Below are 17,439 nucleotides of genomic sequence, written 5' to 3'. Positions count from 1 at the left end.
GTTATGTTTTCCTCGGTATTTTCTATTTTACAAACTTTTGTATTTTCTGGTGTTTTGTTTATATTTCACTGATAAACTTCTCTGTTTTTTTGTATGTCACTGTATTTCTACCCCACAAAATCCGTCTAAACCTGACATGCTCAGTTAATATTTTTAGATTTCTGTGTATTTAGTAATTTTCCAACCTTATATTTTATGTTATGATTTTGTTTTAAATTTTGAGTTTTTCTTATTCCAAAGGGTGTTGCACCAATGTTACATGAGGAAGTTCCGGATATTGTAGTGACCGGCGGAAATTTAAGTGTAGATACACGTAAAGCTTCAACTGAAGAGATTAATCGGGCGGATGAAGGATCTTTCAACTCAACAGAGGTAAATTTTACATTCAATCTTATAGATCTTTCAACATACTGCTATATTTAACATATATTAAATCTCTTTTTTTTAGGGAATGGTCGCAGAGATGCTCGTTGAGTTGCCTCTAGAAACTCTTGAACCAGAAGCAGGTGCGGGAATACAAGCCGGGGACATCACTGATTATTCAAGTTTAGAGACCCCACCCAGGTTCGATGACAACATTACTAAGTCACAATGGTTGATCCCTGACGAAATGTTACCAAGCCAAATAGGTTCTACAGGATTCTCTGTGTTTCATCAAACGGGTCACAAAGGATTTGTTATGCCAGTAATATCTGCTGACAAAGGAATACAAGAGACAGTGATTAATGCGGAAGTTGTAATTGCTCAACCAGATGTTATTCCAATTAGGATAGTGAAACCTAGTAAATACTTCAGTTTACCTTACATGACCAATTACGGCTCTACAGAAGCTTCTGTTCAAGACCCCACACCTTTTATTTTTAAAAAGAAGCATCCATTTGTTGAAGATCCAATCAATGGCCCGCAAAATACTTCGCTTATTCAACAATATCGGAATTGGCTCAAACAAGATCTGCTTCTAAGGCATGATAAAAAGTAAGTTTGAACGTATTTACCTTTTTAATTTACATATTCATTCAGCAAAGTAAACTATTTACGTTGAAGTAACTGATTGTTGATATTTAGAAAGGGTAAGAAAGCCGTTACAAAAAGAATAAGCAAGCTTTGGATCCAGATGACATCAACTTTGGCTTCAAGTTTGGTGTATTACATGTTGATGACAAAAACTGGTTCTATCTCTTATCGATGAATGGCCAGTCTTGGAATGATGAGGTGTTATATTTCCCATTTCCTTTTATTCCTTAATTCTACAGTTGTCTATCTATCTGTTTTTTAAAGCATATTTCTCTATATTCCTTCTATGTATTTCTCTGTATTTCCCAGTATTTCTCTGTATTTCTTCATTCCAACAGCATATTTCTCTGTAACAGTTTTTAGTTTTTCTATCACAAAAGGTCCGTATGAAATTTAATTTACTGATATGCATTTAACTTATTTCATTTTTTTACTAGCATATTGATGTCATTTTTTACTACTTGCGGAAGAAAGGCAAGTACGACAAAGATAACAGTTTCAAATTCACAACCGTTAACTGTATGTTCTTCTCCAAAATTGACGAAATTCATCGTGCATATGCTAATCCGGAGGGGACCGATGAGTGTTGCCGGTTCGGAGAACGAAATATGCGAGTACATTAACGGGCACGGGATCTTTGGCTAATGTGCCATGGCATACGATTGATTGTGTATTCATCCTGTCAACATCAAAGAGGAAAATCACTGGATCTTGATTGTAGTGCCATTCACTGACAGGTATTCCTACTTTTTTTTTTATTCATTAAACAACCTGTTAACCGAGCTGATGTACTATTCTTTTACGTGCAGGCGTATGTACATCTACAACTCATACCGAGCTGCTGGTCATTATGCTGTTGTTAGAAGAGAAATACACAAGATAACTACTCACATTGCCACATCATCTACATTTTTAAGGGTTTTACGAGAAAAAAAAAAAGGCATACGATTGGATTAACCACCCATCATACAGGGCAAACAACATGATGACTTTGATGTCATGTATGTGAACGACTTGCCACAACAAGCCTCTGGCAGCATGTACGTATTTCTCAATCATAGTTCCATTTTTTTTTCAAAATTCTCAACCAATAATCAATTTTTTTTTCATTTTTCAGGGATTGTGGTGTGTATGTTGCCGCATTTGCTGAATACTGTTGTTCTGGACGAGGCATTCCATCTGAAATTGATGCAGAATCACTACGTAATAGATACGGGGCGTTACTATGGGAATACGGATGGCAAAAGGCTGATTTGAATGCCTTCAGTGACAATGAACTACCGCCAAGACCAATTAGGCCTGCCATAGATTACAACGCAGTTGACACAGTAGTTGTTAATTAGTCCTTTAGGTTTTAATATTAAATCGTTATTCACAGTATTGTTTTGCCAACTAATTTGTACATCTTGCTGTGTTGTTTTGTTAAGAATTGACAAATTGCAGTGTTTTTTCATCAATGACTTAACTAATTTCTATCCATGTTTTTTGCTTAAGCCTCCCATATTTATAGTTGTTGTTTAATGAAAACAGCTTCTGGTGTATTTCAATGTATTCCAATATATATATCCACTCTGCAAATTGACAAATTATTCCAGTTGAACTGGAATACTTCTGGTGTATTTCAATGTATTCCAGTTGACAAATTGCAGTGTTTTTTCATCAATGACTTAACTAATTTCTATCACGACTATTTTTTGCTTAAGCCTCCCATATTTATATTTATTGTTTAATGAAAACAGCTTCTGGTGTATTTCAATGTATTCCAATTTATATACCCACTCTGCATTTATGTATTTCTAATTTTATGAGACAGTTTCTGATATATTTCATTGTATTTATGTGTATATAGGCCTAATGCAACTTCATATTTCTTAAACGTTTCACTCATATTTCATTGTATTGCTCTAAGTTAAACCGAATTGTATGCACTATTATTATGAAAATAAAGGACAAAAAATGCAGAATACAACGATTAACCAAAAATTTCTTTATTTAAGATTTTTGGGGATAAGTATTTTAAAAAAAAAAAAAAAAACAATTACAAACTAAACATCTACTTCTTACGTGGCTCATTAGAACAAGAACGCCTATTGTGACCAAGACGTCCACAAGTACTACAAGCATTCCTACGTTTACCAATCATCGTCTCCATTAATGGTTTATCTCGCTTCTTCTTTGGCCTTCCTGGGGGTCTCTTGTATCTTGGTGGCAAAACAACTTCATCACATATGTGTTTGGGAATATTCCACTCATTCTCGTCAGGCAGAGGATCCACCGGCACATCATACGTCTTAATCACTGTCTTTGGTTTGAATAGGTCTGAGCAATATTCATCAGGCATAAGACTTTTACTCTTCAATATAGCCCATGCATGTGGACATGGTATCTTGTCCATTTGGAACATCCGACAACTGCATGTTTTCTTTTTAAGATCAATTATGAAACGCCTTGCCTCATCAATTACAGTACACATATATTCAGTTGATGGTTCAACCTAATCAAGAAGAAATGTGTCAGACCATAATACATTGAATATTAACAACGATAAATAATATGAAATACATGGAAATATACAATCCAAACAGAATTACTTAAGTACCTTCTAAAATATACTGAAATATATTGAAATATATGTAGGCAGACTTCAACAAAATATACAGTAACATACCGTCATACGTAGAGATTTACATTCATTTATTGACAATAATTGCTGGAATGCTTTTCCAAGTGTTGTGAATGTGTATGTACCGTTCCTCCTATTAGTGCAATTCCATCTCCCAAACATCTTTCTCACTTCTTCAAGAAAATCGAAAACAGGCAACTCTCTCTTGCTACCAATTTTCCATTAATACATTCGGCTATATTTGAGGTCATTGTCCATCCTCTGTTAACGGGTGAATACAGTCGAGCCCACTTTTCCCTTCCAGCATCCTCCAAGTACTCTTTTACCCGAAAATCAACCTTCTCAATCTTCTCCATCAGCTTATCAAACTCAGCACTGTATGCTTTTGCAAGTGCATAGAATACGGACTCAATACTTCATCGCCGACTTGTATTTCTTGGTCACATTTTTCCATAAATGCCATATGCACACCAAATGTGGCACATTGGATATACTCTAGACACCGCCTTAATGATGCTCTCATGTCTGTCTGATACAACACACATGTTATCCCTATTCCCATAAGCTTGTTTGAACTGCTCAAAGAACCACGTCCAAGACTTATCGTTCTCTGAATCTATCACACCATATGCCAATGGTAGAATATTACCTGCACAAACATGTTTTTTGTATTTATAGTGAAATATAGCATAAATCATATTGGAAATACACTGGAACTACAATGAAATACAACGAAATATACCATGAAGCAGAAAAAAAATGTATCTAAACATGTTGGCACTTACCTGCACCATCCAACGTGCTGGCTAATACGAATGTACCGTTATATGTAGTTTTAAGGTGGGAACCATCTACTACAACTATTGGTCTACAACACTCGAAGTCTTTTATGAACGCTTTAAGTGCTTCTAACAAATACAAGAACTCATTTTGCTGTGATTTGTGCATTCTCACATGTGATCCAGGGTATGTTTTATCCAATATGTACACATATCCCGGTAACTTCTTGTATGATTCTGTTGGTTCCCCTCTTAATTCATTCATTGCCTTTTCTCTAGCCCTCCAGGCCGTCATATAAGAAACATCAACACCATACTCATTTTTTACGTCGTCTACTATATCACCAGGTGTATATTTCCTCTTGTGATTTGCTATTTTTGGCTTAACAACTGACGTCCCAATCAACCAACTTGTTGCTTGCCTTTTGGAATACACTTTTTCCTTCAATGGACACGTATGTTCGTTATGAAAAGATCTCACTCTGAACATTTCAGAGTTCGCAATACTTGAAGCTCTGAATTTCCAATGACAATCAGTTGAACAGCATACCAGAGTGTAACTACATAAACCAATACAAAAAAAGAACAGTCAGATTGAAGTTTCAAACACATACACGATCCTAAATACATTGCCTTTATATACTGAAATGGTTACATAATGGAATTAAATCATACAAACATCACATATTTCAATGTATTTAATCCAATCCAACTGAAATATAATGTCACTACAACAGTTTATGTCACAGTATTTCAATGTATTTCATAGTATATTTCAATGTATTTCATAGTTTTTAGGACTAACATACCTTATGGCATTCGACCCCTCTGTCCTGAAATTGAATCTTTTCCGAATTGTATAATTCGCCATAATATTTTTCAGAGTATCCTTATCTTTGTAGATTTGATCAACAAAAACATCCTTCTGTTCCTTGTTGAAATTATCAAGTTATCGTTGTTTTCAAATAAAACAACAGCCTTAGCACAATCCGACGCATCCATGGAATTTGAATCAACTACGTCTATAGCATGTATATAATCATTAAATTCAAGTTGAAACATATCGCCTCCAACTGTAGATTCGCTGGACATAAAATTCTCAAGATCATTATCAGTTATGCTAACGCACAACGGATATGCTTCAAATCCCTTGTTTTCTCTCTTAAGCTCAACATACACCCTTACTCCCATATCGTTGTGTATTTCCATTGGCATATTGTCTCCTTCAACAAAGATATTTTATTAATATCATTTTCCTGCTAATATCAACACCTAACTGAATTGCTATAGTTTCAACCAAATCACCGTATGAACAATAATCTTTGAAGACAACTGCATCTAGTTTGTAATTAACAAAGCAATTATGTTCATTCCAAAAACTGGAGTGTCTGATCACTGTTGTTATGCTTGACATGTTTCGTTTTGATAATTCAACAAACTAGAAGAACAGTGACGGCATTGGAAAAAAAAATCATCATTCCAAACACAGAAAATTTAATAAAAAAACAATCTCAAATAAATCATTGAAAATTTGAAACATACCTTTGTAGAATCTGAAATACAAATCTGATCTTCACTAAAATTCCATATATACACTCGTTCGTATCTTATTGAGTGTATTTCAACTTGCTTTGAAGAATTCGAATGTAGAAAACAGAGCTCAAAGAGATTCTTCGGTATTTGGAAGTTTTTAGATCTTTAGTATTTTTTTAATTCAAAAAGTTTTGATTGTGATAAAAGTGGAGAGAGATACGTAAGCTGTTATGGAAGATCAGTCGTTGCGCGTGATTAATGGGAAGATTTAAATTGAATCCCTGAATTTAAAAAAAAAAAAAATCTTTTCCATAAATAGAGCCTAATTTTACTCATCAGTGTCGTGCGTTTCCTGTATTTCACTATATTTCAAAAAAAAAAAAAATACACGCGTTTTATGAGAATAACCAGCTACGCTTAGTAAATAACAATTTTATAGCTATTTCTTGTTACAAACTACTAAAAGGTAGCTATTTATGTAAGTTTCACTAATCTTAATGGCTTTGGGTTTGGATAGCGTGAGTTTAGGCCTTTAGAATAAAGTGGCATCCGAATCTCTAGGATGTATACATACCTTACTAGGCTGGCTGGAACAAAATGAAGCCCGCTCTTATATCCAAGTTGATATAGTCCTCGAAAGATAGTCCAAGTAATAGAAAAAACAAGAAGTAAAGACTAGTAAAAGTAAATGAACGAGCTTATAGAACTACTTCATTACGCCTTGATATTTCGCGGTACACATAAACTATAAATTGGAAGTGAATATAAGGATGGAGGCTTACACTGGTGGCCTCGTTTGGATGGACCGTCATCCGAGGGGAAGGTTTTCCTCTTCGTGCTCGTGAGTGTGTGCTGGGTGCAATATGGACCAAAAAGATGGTAGGAAGGTGAGTTACTAGCCAAATGCTCTTTTATTATGGCATACAGATAACTAGTACATAAACCTCAATGATATCCGAACTCCTAACAGTGAAATGTAGAAATGACAACAGCATAACCCTAATCTGGTGAAGGGAGAAATCCTAATACATACGCAGTCCAAGATATCGGGTATCTAATGTTATGCGTATACTGTATAACATCAGAGCCGTCTAATTATCATCCCCAAATGACAAATTAAAACATTCTGCATTTGATACATAATTTGTTATAAGAAGGATCTGGTGACCCAACTCATTTACTCAAATTTATAATGCTTGTCCACTTCTTCAGAAACATCCCAAGTGCAGCTCATTCCTTTGGGGAACTCAACCAAGTAGCCTGCGCCTATCTCAACAGCCTGATTAGACCCATCAGGGTAAACCTTCACCTTTCCTTTCAGCAAGTAACATGTTTCTTTGGCAGAATATGTCCATGGAAATTTGCTTGGAGGGCAGCCCCACCTATTTCCCAAGAACGTCTCCACTTAGGAACAACAAAAAGAAATTATAGGGTGGGAGTAAACAAACATGTAAAACAACAGTGATTAAGCACAAGCCGACCTATTGAAGATTCTTGATGCCATAATGTGCGACGTATCAACTAGGAAACAACTCCAGGACCGAAGAAGTAACAGAACATAAACCACCCCTTTAAACATGGTGCATCAGATTATCAGAGTGAACAGCTAGTGAAGGTTAAATAAGTACCCCCATTTTAACACGGTACCTTCTCTAGGTAAAATTCGCTTCCTAGGCAAGTAACTAATGCAGTAATAAAAGGTTCAGGCTTTGCACTTATGATAACCCCATTCTTACAATTTGGATGGTCAACACAGTCTTAATGGGATCGTGCTGTTAAGGTTTGTGATCATGATGTTCTAGGCATGGATCTGAATCACAAACTATTATGCTTAGTTACTACAGAAAGCTGCTGTATTATCTCCTCCCCCCTTTTGTTTATCTTTCCTTTGTTTATTTCTCGTCTATGCTAATTGAGTTTAATCCTATGAGAGGAGGGAAAGATTTTCTATTTCACATGGCTAACAATTTTATATATCTAGAAAGATCAGAAAACTGGAAGTAGACAAGCGAAAGATGCTGCCCAGGTTTGAATCCCAAATACTTTGATATGGAATTCATTAATGTCAATAAGACTTTGGGTGGACCAACAACGTGATATCCACGATTTATATAAAACAGTTCTCACCGCTTCAAGAATTTAGCGGAGCTGCAGCAGGTAAAATGCCAAAAGTGTGTTATGATGAGGAAATATACTTCTAAAAATCTCTTGCACCTAACTTCACACATCAAAAAGAAAACAAGGCAAAGCTTCTCTACGTATTTAACGACACTCAGGCTAGAGAGGCCAAAATATGTATAAGACTTGGAGCTAAAAGGAAATGTATTCCTTTCTGTTAGGATAAAAAACTAAAATTGAGTAGACAACATTTCATATGATTAAAACATCCTTAAATATGTCCACTAAATCCACCGTCATCCAATACCGTACTTTTAACTTAAAATATGGCACCTTCCTTGAGCTTATGCAGCTTGCCAAACCTGAATTTTCGTTTCTACAACATTCGCTACTTATACTTTTTTTCTTCCTACAATGTTGATGATTAAGGTGTCACTTCATCCACCCTTGAGTTCTTAGAAGTGGAGAGACAACAGAAATTTACAAACTTACTAAAGATGAATTGAAGGAGAAAAGAAGTCAAATAAATGTGTGTGTTTCATGGGGTCATCAATCGGGTAAAGTGTTTCTGAGAAAAGATGAGGAATTAAAGGCTGGATAATGGTTGGTTATTTGAACAAGATGAATACGCAGGCTCTCTGAGTTCATTGGCGTGAAGATAAGGAGTGTTGCAGTGTCAAGTTTGTAGAAATCATGGATGGCGCGACTTCTAAGATAGCAGCAACAACCATCGAGATAGCTTCTTCTTTCTCTAAAATAACCCTGGTGAGATGGAACAGCAATGTATCCCTATTTCCTTGCCACTGTGGACATGATGAGATGATCTAATGACCCTACAGCTAAGAGACGACATGAGAAGTTGATTATTTTTCCAATCAGAGGTTTTTTTATTTATTCTGATATCCATCAGATAAATGGAAGCTCAGACTTTTGAAATGGACAGTAGGTGGAAGCCCCGAGACTCAATTAGAGAAAACCACAACACCGTTGGTGCTCTCCCTACACGTATGTTGGAGCAAGAGCGGCGCTAATTTGAAGGATTGACTGACTCACTCACTGGGACTGGCCTAGAATAGTTTGGAGGGGAGGTTACCCCAATTCTTTTCTTATCTTCCACTTATTTGATGGGCTGCTTAAGGGATTATCTATAACTCTACACAACTTATCAATTGATGTAACCCTTTTAGTATGAATAGTTTATCAGTTTGGGCATGGATGTTCTTATCCAGAAATCTCGTTTAATTTCTTAGCATGGATATTGGCAGGAATTGATTGAAACTTTGCCATCAGCTCATGAACGCACACCTTTGGCCAATTTGATTCGCTGGTGAACAAGCTCAACCACTGAGTTAATGAAAGATTTATCTCCAAATAACAAGAGTAGACTAGAAACAATCTTATAATTGAGTGACAAGATTATTGCAAACTACAGTATCCCTGACTAAAAGACAAGGTTATTCTCTACTTATTTCTAACTAAAAAATATAAATAAATAAAAAATTGTAATCTTTTGTTAAAAAAATTTCCCCGTCATAGAGAACTTGACTCTGATGAGTGAGACTGTTGGTCCAACTGCAAAAGATCTGAATTATGGAATAGAACTCATCCTTGTTGGTCGCATCAAGTGATGATCCTTCCGTTGAATAAGTTTTTTGCTGCAAACTACCAGCTACAAGCAGACTGAATTACTCTTGTATAACCATTTCCGACTTCCCAAGAAATATCAAGTTTCGTTATTGTGATTTCAATTTGAATAATGAAGAGATGTGGATTGAAAATATTAGGTTGTTTTTAGAAGGTAAGTGATGAGTATTTTCAGAGAATGGGTGTTATAAGTGTAGCAAAGAAATGAAATGGAATTTCAGCTCTAAGACCAAGATTTACGCAACACCACAAGGGACAAGGGAGAGAAAGGGAGAAAAATAGAGCGAGAAAGAAGATCCGGAGAGAAGAGACAACATGATCTGCAGGTTCGGTTGAACCCAATAGCTTTAACTTAAACTCACGTATATGTTAAAAAATTTACTAAATAGATACAAATATTAAATTCTGAACCCAGCAACTCAATTGGTCAATGAGTTGTAGCATCCCGAACCCATAAACTTTAAATCCTGTATCCCTCTCTGGATAGAAGAGTTAAATCAATTCATAGAGTATCTTTCATCAAGTATTTTCCCAAACAAAGTAATAAATGATCCTCTTTATAAAGTATGCAAGACTAAACAAGCTGGACATCAGTGATAATAAAATCTTTATCTCTAGTTAACAAGATAAGGGCAGATAAAGCCGTTATATCTGATTCAAAGATAATATTATCAGTAGTAAGAAATTAAACGTCATCTCAAACTAAAAAAGTTGTTTACTTTATGTCTAACCAAAAAAATAAAGATAATAACACTGCAGTTTCTTATTGAGCTCATGAGGCAATTCTGGTGGATTTTTGGTGGATCTTTCATGGGCTAGTCTGTATCGCGGTTATACTAATGCATCCTGAATAAAAGCATTTTCAGTAGTTTTTTTTAGTCACAAATACTTTTACCAATCAAAAATAATCAAATGAATTAACAAGAGAATGAAATTCTCAATTGTCAGTCGACTAAGTATGAATAGAATGCCTCTCAATACTGTTCAAAACTAATAAATACAGCTACTTAACCATAGGGTTGGTTCACAAACAGGAAAATCATTGTTAGTGGGGATTATATGGCTGAGGTTGTTAGGGGCTGATGACAACCTTAGTTTAGCTTAATCAACAGGATCTGCTCTTTATCAAAACTTTAAGTGAGGCGATGAAATTGGACAAACTTTTGGGCGTGTTCGGTACGGAGGAAAACATAATGTTTTATAATTTTCCCATGTTTTTGGAAAACACTTTCCTTAGAAAAACAAGTTCCTTAAAAATTAGGAAAATAACTTTACATTGATTGAGTCCTTCCCATCCTCCAACATATCTCATCTTCGCCCCCACCCCCATAGCCCCCATACCCACCACCCTATACCCCTACCAATCCTCCCCACCTTGCATAGTATTTTCTAGATTATATACGAATGCTTTTAAGATACTCCTTCTGTCCCAATGTATATGGTACCTTTTGGATTTCGAGATTAAATTTTTTTTATATATCTTTTAAATATTTTGAATTGCCAATTTTTTTTAAGAATGGTAATGTTATATTTTGAATTGTCAATTATTGTGACTTATTATACTTTTTACATAGTTTACAGATATGTCTTTCAGTTTTGCACCTAAAGAACTTTGCCAATTCTCAAATACGGTATATAGAAAGCGAACAGTCAAACAAGAGTAACTATTAGACACCAATCTTTGTAGGCAGCAAAAAAGGGTTACTGAGCAGTCCTTATGTTAGGAATTTGAGCACAAGAAATACAAAGAGAAAGAAATAGCAAAACCAAAAACATGTATGAGAGAAAAAAAGGCATACTTGGGCCAAGATCTGACACCGAGGTCAGTGAGTTTAGATTCAGGAGGATTGTTAATGACTTTGACTCCAGCTATCTCAGTTGCCATGCTGCTGCTTGATTCCTTTTCACTTGCTCCTCTTATTCTTAATAGTCCCCTCTTTGTGGTTGGTAATAATGGCGTTGTGTTGTTGCTCAATTTGTGGTGTAATGGTTTATTAAAATATGAGCTGCTTATTACGGAGTATCTATTAGGATTAGGATTATTAGCATTACTGATGAAGATGCCACTGCTTAGAATAGTACTCCCCGCACAAGCCATGCTACTATCATTCAATTTCTCAATTAGACGCGCACACACCCACTGCTTGCTTAGTAATCATTTCTTTACTACATTAGCTTCCACTTGTATCTTATCATTATTGTTTGGCTGACAGGAAAAATGTGGACAAAATTTCGTTACTTTTTTTTATTTTTAGTTAGTTTTTTTATTTTTTTTTGGATTGTAGGCGCACATTTAAACTGAGTTAATTACACTAACACCCCTATAATATGATTTAGTATCAAATTCACCCCCTATATTTTAGAATCAAACACTTACATTTCCTATGAGCGTAACTAAATACATTAAAATATAATTATTAAAAAATAAATTAAATATATTCCCCATGGTACTTGATTCCTTTTCAGTTGCTGCACGTATTGTCAGTCCCCTCTTGGTGCTAGCAGTAGATAATAATGGTACTGTTGTGTTACTGAATTTGTGGTGTAAAGGCTTATTGAAATATGAGCTGCTTATTATGTACTACTTATTTGTTAGGATTAGCCTTCCTCATGAAGATCTAGTGCTTAGAGTAGTACTCCCTACACAAGCCATGCTATTATTCAATTTGTCAATTAGAGGCGCGCGCACACACACTGCTTGCTTACTAGTCCTTTCTTACTACATTTGCTTCCACTTGTACCTTATCATTTTGTGGGACCATATTGTTTGGTTCACGGGAAAAATGTGAACGAAATTTCGAGAATTACTCTTTTCCTTTTTTTTTTTTTTGGATTGGACGCACAAATTTAAGTTTGAAATTAAAAGAACAGAGAAGAGTGACATGTTTTAATATTTAATTTTGAAAAAAGAATGTTAAAATCATATGATAATTCATAATCAATTAATTGGTGCATCGTCCATAGAAGTTGTGTTCCACAGCTTCCTAAAGCCAAGTATTCAGCTTCAGTAGTTGATAGCGCCACAGATGTTTGCTTTTTGCTATGCCAAGAAATGAGAGATTCTCCCAAAATTTGACATGTTCCACTAGTACCTTTTTGGTCTATCTTGTCACCTACAAAATCAGCGTTTGAATATTCAATTAAATCAAAATTGTTAGAGTGAGGATACTAGAGACCAAGTTCTTGAGTCCCAATGAGATAAAGAATGATCCTTTTACTGTTGTAAGATGTGATTCCTTAGGATCTGACTGGAATCTAGCGCATGTGCATACCCTGAACATGATGTTTGGTTGACTAGCAGCGTGGTATAGAAGTGACCCAATCATTCCACTATAAGTTTTCTCATCTACATCCTTTCTGAGAGAATTTGTCTCAAGACAGGTTGAGGGACTCATTAGTGTACCAAAAGCTTTAGCTTTCTCCATTCCAAATTTCTTGATGAGCTCTTTAGTGTACTCTGTTTGACTTATGAATGTGCCATTAATCGACTGCCTTATTTGCAATCCTAAGGAAAATGTCAGTTCTCCCATCATACTCATTTCAAATTCTTCTTTCATAAGATCAGCAAAATTCTTGCACGGGAGAGGGTCATAACTTCCAAATATAATATGATCAACATAAATTTGAACAATTAATATGCTACTGGATGACTTTTGAATGAAAAGAGTGGTGCCAATTTTTCCTCTTTGAAAATTGTTTTCAAGTAAGAAGGAGCTAAGTCGCTCATACCAGACCTTGGGAGCCTGTTTGAGTCCATATAGTGCTTTTGATATCTTAAATACTTAGTCAGGGCATGAGGGATTTTTAAAACTTGGGGGTTGTTGGACAAAACTTCCGCCTTAAAGAATCCATTTAAAAAGGCACTTTTTACATTCGTTTGAAATAATTTGAATAGTTTAAAGGATGCATATGCTAAAAGAATACGAATGGATTCTAATCTTGCTACCGGAGCAAACGTTTCATCGTAGTCAATACCTTGTTGCGAGTATCCTTGGGCAACTAGTCTAGCTTTGTTTCTAACGACTTGCTCAGATTCATTTTAATTTGTTCTGAAAGACCCATTGTGTTCCTATTAAAGAGGCATTTTTTAGTCTTTGAACAAGTTTCCATACATGGTTTCTTTCAAATTCCTCAAGTTCCTTTTGCATGGCCTTGATCCATGATTCATCTCTCAATGCTTAATTAGGCTCAAGTTGTGAAGTGAGAGTGAATGAGGATTGTTGTTTGAGTGAGGCTCTGGTTTGCATGTTTGCCTTTGGGTTTCCCAGAATGAATCGTTTGGGAAACTTGCCTCATTTTTCCATTCTCTTGGGATATTCGATGGCTGATACTGAGAGATTTCTTCAGGGTTTGTACATTTAGGAGTTGGCTAAGTCTCACTTTTCTAAGTAGTTACCACTTCTGGTTGTGAGTCTTCATTAGTTGACTTGGTCAAGTCAAGCTCTCTCCTATATCATCATTAACAGAGCTTGTGTCTTGGACACTGGGGTTAGTATCACTGAATACAACATGAACAGATTCTTCAATAGTCATAGTTCTTTTGGAATATACTTGATATGATCTACTAAATGAAGCATATCCTATAAAAATACCTTTATCACTGCGAGGATCGACTTTTCCCAAATTATCCTTACCAATGTAATGAATGAAGTACTTACATCCCAAATTATCCTTACAATATACTCACAGAATCGTCTAAAATCAACCCACAAGAAATATTTTCTATATAAAAAAAAATTTCTACTGCACTCTCATAGTTGGAATATTTACGAAACCACAATTGTCACCGGCCATAAGAAACTACACACCTATTGTTTAGTGTTAGCTAATCTTTAGTCCTTGTGTAGTATTGGGTGCAAATTGATGCAACTCAAGAATTCCAAAAACTCGCACTCCAGTGGTTTATTCGTCATCCTCTCCCGCTCAAGAAGATCAGGTTTCTCTAGCTTACGAAATGTATTATCCTGCAAGTCTCAAGAGTTAGTTAGCAATCGAGGTTTTTGTAACCATATTGAGGCTTTTGTATCCTTTTCCTCAAGATTCTTTTTTATCCTCTTTTAATCATTGCAGTGCTTCATTGCTTTCCTTATCATCTTCTTCACTCTCATGGGTTGCGGTTTTGAAAGAAACTACCTTCTTCTTTTCTTCTTTAGGATATCTGTTAATCATTGCAGTGCTTTATTGCTTTCCATATTTCCATACTCGGGTCTCTCTCACAACTGATCCCTGAAATAAAGAACTTATTTTGCTGGAATTCTCTGATTCGAATAAACCATACCTCTGAATGCGATCGATAGGCCCCACAAACATTTCCCAAAACAACACGAACCTTTAGATATAGACACAACCATAGCCCACTCTGAACTAGGAAGATATTTTTATTCCACTAACCTTTCTTTCACCCTTCTAAAGCCATTCTTTGCACCACGATTTCTTAGAAACACATAAACACAAGCTCGAAACCATGGCTTACTCATGCCAGAAAAGAATTCTTGCTCTATCGGAGCAAATCTAAGCAATTTCATCGGGGGGGGGGGGGGGGGGGAGGGGGGCGTTATGATCCCGTTTTAATTATTAGTCAACTACCAGTTATGATAGTCGATTATCGCGCAAGTCTCATGAGTTAGTTAGCAAGAAAATTTTAAATAGGTAAATAAGAACTAAAAAGTAAATGACATAGGTGATTTTTATCTAGACCGGATAACCGGTGTGGTGCCTAATCTAGTCCTCTTAGGTTACAAGGGTTTCCTTAGAGCCTTGAGTGAATGTAGGTTACAGTGATGGTTCCTTAGTTGAACTACGTTGCTTTGTCTCCATTGGATAAATTCCAGTCTCTTGGTCACAGCCTAAACTTGTATTTATACATATCCTCTCCTTTTCTTTTTCTATCACTAGAAAACTCAAAATGATTACAGTGCTTTGGTAAGATAAAAGAGTGAATAAGATGTTGCTCAAGTAAAGCTGTACAATGTCTTCACTCTTGATGCTCTTCTTTTTATAGTGGCAGTTGCTGGGCTGTTCCTTTTGATCATATGTTGAACTTGATGAAATTGTGGAAATCTATCTTTCCTTTGATTGATATTCCAAAGGCTTGCTCTAAGGTCACCCAAGGGATTTTTCCTCAATCAAGAATCTGTGTGATCCTTTATTGACAATCTACGGTTCCTCTTTGATATTTGATTGATATCTTGATGAGGCTCCTCCTTGACACTTAATTTATGTTTTGATGCAACTTCTTGATTGATATCTCGATGAGGCTCCTCGTTGATACTTGATTGATATCCTGATGATGTTTCCTTTTTCGTCTTATACACTTGATTTATTTTCTTCTCTTCTGATACGTTGATTAATGCCTTTTCTTTTGTTGATACGAGGTCTCTTCCTGATATTTAATGTGTGGTACTGGGAGTCTTGATCTCGTAAAACTTCTTGATTTGCTTTCCGTTTTAGTCTTCTGGGACAGCTAGCTCCTTCAATAGTATAGGGGATGCTGCGATGTTGATTTGTTTTCCTTTGCTTAGGCACTGAAGTGTCGCTCTCTTTTTCTTGTAGGGTCTCATTTGATCTTCAGTGTGTCTTTTCCTGCAAATTACTTGGGGTTAATGATTTCATTATTAAAATAGATTAATAGAGAAAACAATCTCCTCCTTTTTTGATAATGATAACTAAAAGAAAATTTGACAAGTTACTTCCCTGATTTTTGCAGTAGTGCTGAGACTTCTTTGAGTGAGGAAAAACAAATCTCCCCCAATTTTGATGCTCTACCTGTCTTGATGTTCTCTAGTTCCTGTGCCTTTCTGTTACATCCCATACTTTTGTACGTTGGATTTTTCGTAAGTTAATCTACATAAGTTCAAGGACAAGATTATTTTTGAGGTTATAAGTATTTATGCTATGTTTAACAAGTGATAAGTAAGTGTCTGAAGATTAAAGGTTAAGCGAGTAAGAGAATATAAGTTTCATTGATGTAATACCTCGGGATTTCGGGCTATGGCTTGAGCCACTCGACATATGTGAGTAGTCCCTGAGAATTTAAGTCATATTCAAGTATGCAAATAAAGAGCTTGTTGTATAAAGAAGATGAAGTCCCAAAATGATTTCAGAATAAAAAGTGGGACGACGATGGTTGAAAATAAAATTTTTGTGTGTGGCAAAAGAGGCTATGGGCTAGTGCTATACCACATGATTATGATATTGAGTACACGAAGTGAGTTAAAAGTGATTCATGTTTAACTGAATTGAGATCAGGAAATTAATTATATGCGTAATTGGTTAAATGGGGGGTTATAGTGAAAGACAAGAAATTAATTAAGATTATTGGATAAATATTATGTGGACATAGTATCCACGTGTAGCACTGACAAGTGGGCAGCAATGCATTACATATATACACATGGGCCTAAGGTGGCAATACTAAGTGGTGACTATTAAAAGGATTAGCCACTAAGTGACATGTGTAATGGTGATAAGATTGAGACTTATAATTTTATCCAATACCTTGAGAATGAATTGGAGAAACATGTGGAATATGCATCAACCTATTTAACGTGAAATAAGTACTACATGGAGAAATTTCATTCTTTGAAAATTATTCATACACAACAAAAACTGTTGGGGCAACTACGTGAGTTCCTGTTAGCAAACAACAGCGTTTGCTTCATTTCAAGGATGAAAAAGGTAATTTTTCTGAAAAACAACATTCGGGTTTTGCTAGCAATCACCGCTTCG

At 35.6% G+C, this 17,439-nt stretch overlaps 2 protein-coding genes and 1 long non-coding RNA gene across 3 annotated transcripts; 1 reads left to right on the top strand and 2 right to left on the bottom strand.

The window, feature by feature from the left end:
• Nucleotides 1–237: 237 nt before the first annotated feature.
• Nucleotides 238–1,570, top strand: LOC132030038 (uncharacterized). The gene is made up of 5 exons (XR_009407980.1): nt 238–372; nt 449–718; nt 831–987; nt 1,076–1,212; nt 1,452–1,570. It is a non-coding gene; the product is annotated as an uncharacterized LOC132030038 (long non-coding RNA).
• Nucleotides 1,571–3,067: 1,497 nt separating this feature from the next.
• LOC132064989 (uncharacterized) lies at nt 3,068–5,287 on the bottom strand. The gene is made up of 5 exons (XM_059458193.1): nt 5,226–5,287; nt 4,423–4,976; nt 4,109–4,286; nt 3,850–4,012; nt 3,068–3,508 (listed from the first exon to the last, which is right to left on the bottom strand). The coding sequence occupies exons 1-5, from the start codon at nt 5,285–5,287 to the stop codon at nt 3,068–3,070; spliced, it is 1,398 nt and encodes a 465-aa protein (XP_059314176.1).
• Nucleotides 5,288–6,841: 1,554 nt separating this feature from the next.
• LOC132055203 (uncharacterized) lies at nt 6,842–11,891 on the bottom strand. Its single transcript, XM_059446911.1, has 2 exons — nt 11,511–11,891; nt 6,842–7,331 (listed from the first exon to the last, which is right to left on the bottom strand). Exons 1-2 carry the CDS (start codon nt 11,807–11,809, stop codon nt 7,127–7,129), a joined length of 504 nt encoding a protein of 167 aa, XP_059302894.1. The 5' UTR covers nt 11,810–11,891; the 3' UTR covers nt 6,842–7,126.
• Between the last annotated feature and the right edge of the window lie 5,548 nt (nt 11,892–17,439).

The sequence above is a fragment of the Lycium ferocissimum genome, chromosome 1 (genome assembly GCF_029784015.1).
Source record: "Lycium ferocissimum isolate CSIRO_LF1 chromosome 1, AGI_CSIRO_Lferr_CH_V1, whole genome shotgun sequence".
In the NCBI taxonomy this organism is placed as follows: domain Eukaryota; kingdom Viridiplantae; phylum Streptophyta; class Magnoliopsida; order Solanales; family Solanaceae; genus Lycium; species Lycium ferocissimum.
This window is presented reverse-complemented; position numbering and strand designations above follow the sequence as displayed.